At 41.3% G+C, this 6364-nt stretch overlaps 1 protein-coding gene across 1 annotated transcript; it reads right to left on the bottom strand.

Annotated features, from left to right (window-relative positions):
* Positions 1-2771: 2771 nt before the first annotated feature.
* On the bottom strand, positions 2772-5083 carry LOC121681890 (regulator of G-protein signaling 9-binding protein). Its single transcript, XM_042061838.1, has one exon. It carries the CDS (start codon positions 4441-4443, stop codon positions 3712-3714), a length of 732 nt encoding a protein of 243 aa, XP_041917772.1. The 5' UTR covers positions 4444-5083; the 3' UTR covers positions 2772-3711.
* Positions 5084-6364: the final 1281 nt, after the last annotated feature.

Here is a 6364-nt window from a genome sequence, read left to right as displayed (position 1 = left end):
TCCGGCCACCTACAGGCCAGTTGGTGTACAGTAACATAAATTAATTTATTGTATGGCCCCCCATGAACGAAATTCCACGAAACTTGGCGTGCATTCAGAGGGTGTCATAATGATCCTACACTTCCGATTTTGTGCAGTTTTGACCATGTTAGGTCACAGATACCTGCGATTACAACACCTCATTTTTACTTTTTCGTTTTTAACTAGGTGACGCTATACATGAAATGAGTGGCTATGGAATGGGTTGACATGGCCCCTTAAGATCAACATTCTCGAGATATTCACAGAAAACTGTGTCCGCCCTACCCTCCTTTCGGGGGTCCAGTCCAGCGGGGGGGGGGGGGGATGCTACAGATCAAAGCGAAAAACAATGGTTCCATGCTATCCTTGTGGGGCTACATGCCCGCCAAGTTTCGTGCTCCCCGGTCTTTCAGTGTCCCGGAAAATTTGATGGAAAATTGGCCATGCGAAAAAGAAAAAGAATCTGACTTAACCTATGACCGCCGCTTTGCTGCGCGGCGGTCATAATAATATGACGAGTGATTGGCTTACTCAGTGGAGAGGCATTTTCACTTACTGCCATTGCCATTACCTCAATTGTCAGGACAACCAGCAAAAAATTTTGTTTCCACCTCAACTGAAGGCCTGTAATGATATATTTCATACTTGAATGTGATTTAGTGGGATATGAGCAGGGGTGTAGTGAAGGATAAACGCAAGTAAACACAGTTTATCCACCTCTGACATTTCAGAAGTAGAGTTTATCCACCTCTTATTAGAGTTTATCCACCTCTCAAAAGAGTTTATTCACCAATTGCAACTTTTAACATTAAAAAATCACATTGTATTATCCACATTCACAATATGTACACTCATCAAAACTCTAGGAACCATTTAATACCACTGGTATTGTTATAAATGCTATAACAATAAATAAATTGTTATAATATATAAATATCTATCTTCCACTATCATCAAACATGTTCTGAATACCGTTTTTAAAAATCCGATATTACATGATGCAGTCCACCTTACCATGATCACAGAATTTAAAGTTTATCCACCTCTTATTTTACCACTACACCCCTGGATATGAGGTTGTGTTGGCCAGCGTGAGAAATTATGCGGAGAGTAGGAAGCATGTTGCATTACATCAAAAATGTATTGCTTCCTAAATAATTCATAAGGTTTTAACTGACACACTGGACATAACCATGGAGCTTTGTTTGTATTCCCCTTAGGACCACCAAATACAGCTACCTGGGTCACAAACTCAATCCAAGCGAATACCAAATTACCAAACCTTGCATGATTATTAGTTTACCATTTAATACCTCTTCCTTATGGATTTGATATGGATTGAGATGGTGAAACATTTTGTTTGGAGTGAGGCTTTCTGGTCCATTAATGGAGGATTAAATGATGCATTAGTCTTAGATGCATAATATGCATATATTATGACACGCATATTATTATGAGTGTCAACGCTAACTGTGAATTAACTTTAAGCCTCTCTGGAGTTTGAACTGTTTTTTAAGGGTATCTCTCCTCTAATGGAGCTAGTATATTAGCACTGAAGAAAATAGACAGTCATTATTCTGTTTACAGCAGTTTTATACAGAACAATCAAGGTTTATGTGTTGCAGTTAGGCCTATGCAATAGTCAGCGGTACTGTAATTGAATGCCATTTCCCAGAACATTTCAGTAATGGTGCCCTCTTAAAATGCCTTGTTGACAACTGTAAATGTGAGCTGCTTTTGTTGTGCACTGCAATTGCTGCCCTATATGGAGCTGAGCAGCTAAGTTGTCTGTGGTTTGATAACAACAGATAGCAGTTTGGAAGGCAAGGCATTAACATAAAGCTGATGCTTTCCTATGCCAACTAATGATTCACTGTCCTCCAAGCAGCTTGAAGTAGGCTACAACAAAGCTGTGCTCTTCACAGTTCTTAGAGGGTGACTTTAATAATGACTTTACCACTGCTGGATCCATTGTCTGGAAAATGATATAAGGGGAATGTGGTTATTTTTCTGAACAGTGATGCAGAGAAAACATAACAACTAGCAAGCATCTGACTGTTTTCTGTTGATCAATTAAAGTTTGGTTTGAGTCTCTGCATAATTCACACCCAACATCCTCCCATCCTACATATGTGCATACGCACACACACACACACACACACAGAGACATGTACAAGCCTAGTTGAGCTCCAAGAAGCTACTCCAAAAGAAGGTCCAGCTCATCATAATTAGACTTACACTTAATCATGTTAGGAATTCAATGTTCCCTGCTGTCTATTTCTGACCCTGCTATCCCTTAAGCACTAAATGCATCTGTGGCAAAGGTCCTGCCACAGACCTGTCCTGCCAAGGGTTTCCATTTGCATTGCTGTCTTACATGCAGATTTGCATGATTTTTTTTGCAGTGCAAAGCCAACATGCTCAAATGCATGTGGTAGCCAGGTGCACATAAGTATAAGTATATATACCCTTTTGATACCGTGAGGGAAATTTGGTCTCTGCATTTATCTAAATCCGTAAATTAGTGAAACACACTCAGCACACAGTGAACACATAGTGAATTTACTGCAGGATGTCCTTTCATCTCTGTAATTTCAAGAATTCTTTAAATACTGCCCTTTTGGTCCCATTTGATTTTTTTTTTACTTCAAGGAGGCTTAAACCCTATGTTATAATACTTGTCATCACACAATCACCACATGCCTTTAAATACTGAGTGGGGGTTACATTTATCAAAACGTAAACATATGTAGATTTATATATAATAAATATATTTTATTGTATATACACTATTTCAACAAATAATCCAACAATAGTAATAACAATTATATACAAATAAACTAACTCCCGTCATGATCACATAAACCCTGCACACGCCTTCATTGGCAGAGGACAGCACAATAGATTGAGAGGCCTTTTGAAAAGTTAAAACAGAAACCAATAAAACTAAGCGCAAGAATCTGTAATCCTGAATAAAAGAGCTCATACTAGATTTGAACGAGACCTTATTATGCTAAAAGGACGTCGGGAATATGATTAAAGCTTGTCTAGGCTGGTTACTCGTACAAATGGAAAAGAAAACTGCCATCCAATGAGCATGGACCAAGTGAGCGAGGCGATAAATACTTCCATACTAGAAAAATAACTTTTTCCAAAAGGCTCAGTCTTTGCGCACAGATACAGATCTGCTAATGTACTGTTTTCCAATTATTAATTCTACTTTCAGACACTCCATATAGCACATGTGATAGCCTACGTCCGTGCACTAAAAAATGATTATTCTATCTGTTGGGCGATTTATTCCATCGGACGTTAATGCATACATGCTTTTGACTAATCCATTCGGATTATATCTGGTATTGACATTGTCCAAACCATTAACACGCCTGTGTTACCCGTCTGTGTCCTATGTGCCTCTTCTTCTATTGCTGAGCACCATCATCTATTCTCATATCAGCACAAATCCACTCATAGAGCTCTCTACATTTAACTACAACACTGGGCCACCACAGTCGAGTTGGCAGATACGTCTCTCGTTTCCCTGTTGTGCATGGGTAAACATTAGCCTATTTCTGAAATGCGTTTACCTTTTCTTAACATTGTATCAGCGTCTTTGGGGCACCTCAGTACACTGTTCATCGTTCACTCAAATGATTAACACTTTGAATGCAAGTAAATCGTTAGTTTCGTTCACGAAAGGTTGATCACTAGGTATCCTAAAATAGCAGCCATGAGTAAAATTGCGACAAAAATGATGCCGGCAAAAATTTTCATGATATCATTCTCGCCGTCCTCTCCATCCTTAGGCTCTTCCTCGCAGATGGATATAACGCCAACTGAGGAATTTCCAACACTAACAGTGGATTTGAGCTCTGCACCAGCTTCCTGCTTCGCCTCAACTGCCCACGGTGCTACTTGAACCTTCATCTCCATCTCCTCTCTCATCTGCCCGACCTGCACGATTTCGGTTTCCAGGTCTTTCAGGTCCGCCGTATCGATGTTAGCGTCGGCATCATACTTCATGTTCTGCACGCTCATGGCCCGGGCAGCCACAGTCGTGGTGGCTCCCGTCATTCCCGTTTGGATGAGGTGCCGAGTGGGTACTTTCAGCGGGAAATCCTGGCCGATTTCAAGAGACCTTTTCATGTCTACCTCCAAGAGCTCCATACTGCTGGAGAAAAGCACCCATAGCCGCTCGTATTCGGCTCGGTCGTCCTTGCTGATGCTCTTATCCTTGAGAAGAGTGGTCAGTTTAGTCCTGTTGGCCACAGCCAACTCCTGTGCCTTTTTGCGAGTCTTCTTCAGCTCTTCACGTAGATTCTGGGAGTCTGAAGTGCTACCTAGAGCTATGACCAGATGCCTATAACAAGCGGTCACTTTGTTCAGAGCATCCAGCATGGTTTTGCACTCCTCTTTCCCCATTTTCAGACGTAATCAGGTCCCTTTTAATACTTTCAAATAGCAAAAAAGGGAGGTCAGAGTTGTATAAAAAATAAACCCTTGTTTGACAATGAAAATTGATCCTCTGGTGTCAGTAGCCTACAAAGATGCACTTACAAGGGTCTAGCTTAGTTTCCAAGGAAGCAGTACTGCCACACAAATCCACTCAGCGCTCTCGTCACAGTAAATTCCTTTCCATCCATGTCCGCTGTTTGTGGCGGAAAGCAGTCGGGTTTAGGAATAAACGGATATATAAACGGCTTTATTTTTGCTTTCGGAGATTAGTTAGCGTCAGCACAGCCGTGTGGCGAGCAAATAGCAACTCATCATTCTCACACTCGTTGCTCTCTTCCTCACGGAGAAATCTGTTAGACTAGCCTATAGTCAATAGTTTTTTGAGTCTCTAACAGGTGTTACGCACCCTTTTTCTCGCCACCTCCAATGGACGGCAAGCAGACAACAACAGTGAATAAAATATGGATTAAATACTGAGATAGTGCCAGATTGTTGCTGTCATACGAACGCTCTGTACAACACAGATGGATTCAGACGAGACAGTGAGAGCGTCGTTTCGGAGATATTTTCAGCACTGGAGCTGTCCACCGTCGCTCTCGCCGTCGAAGATTAAATACCACCAAAGGCTTTGTATGGTAACATGCACGCGCAGCCACGGGGTAAAAGCCCCTGGCTGCGCACGTTTGCTTCCGATGACAGCGGGAGGACCGAGAAAAACACCTCTGCGATTGGTTAGTTTGGTAACACTAACAGAGAATGTTTAATTCAATTGGTTCGGCTGATTTCACTCATGGACGTAAACTAGTTGAACGTGGTGACGCGTCAGGCATTGACCAAGAGGCAATAGTTCAGCAATACACCTCAGCTCTTCCATGTTTGTGAGGCGAACTGATGATGAAAATGTAGCAGCTATGCAGTCGAATTTGAAAGTGGAAGTGGTGGAGACGTGTGGGCTTTGGGATTGTGAAATGAGAATGAACAAACTGAGTTAGTGGTCTATTCGCAGGCACCTAATTTCCCAGAATAATCAATCAGATGGAGAAAATGTGCCTCTTAACAAATGGAGCAAGTGTGTGATTATGATGTCATTTGTTGTGTGTGCTTTTCTTTTTTAACTTTTGTGGGCTGATGGAAATAATCTGGCGCAAGATAACTAAAGCTTCATTCGATTTACAAAAATCATTATGATTTTATTAGTCAGCTGAGACAAGCAGCCACAGAGTGATACAGCAACATGGTTAGCCATCATCTCTGTCAGAATGTGATGTTATGTCTGCACTGACAAGATTGTTACAAGGTACGGTAGTACACAGGTGACTTAAACCCCCTTGGTAGTGTATTTTCTTCACTTTAGCATGCAACCATTAGTTATTTAAATTCCGCTGATTTTCTCTGATGTCATCTCAGTTAACTCTGGCATGTCACTCTGCCACTTCTGCTTGTTCACCTGAAGTCGGATCTATCAGCTGACAGGAATTGCCCCTGTCTACTCAGGTTGATAGTCACCCTGGGTCTCACAATCCCTGTATCAGACCACATCCATAGTGTAGCAACCCCAGAAATATTGGGGTAAACTGAAAATGCTCACATCTTTAAATAATATATTTAGCATTGTTTCAGTTCTTATCATCATGTCAGTTGTGTTTAGTGAAATACCAAGTAGCCCAAATACTTGACTGAATAGACACATTTTAACAGACATTCAGACAAGCACACAACCTTTGAAAGGTTTTTCTGGAACCCATTGCACATAGTCTGTGCCTTTTTGGACTTCAGCCTTAGAAGCTTAAAGGTTTCACTACACCCTCACCAGAACCACACTACCCTACAAATCTACAGGGCTTAATATATCCCCAGACAGACCTATCATCAGAATCTAACTTTTTTG

The sequence above is a fragment of the Alosa sapidissima genome, chromosome 14, assembly GCF_018492685.1.
Source record: "Alosa sapidissima isolate fAloSap1 chromosome 14, fAloSap1.pri, whole genome shotgun sequence".
Lineage (NCBI taxonomy): Eukaryota > Metazoa > Chordata > Actinopteri > Clupeiformes > Clupeidae > Alosa > Alosa sapidissima.
Note: the sequence above shows the minus strand (reverse complement) of the source record. Positions and strands in the feature narration are given on the sequence as shown.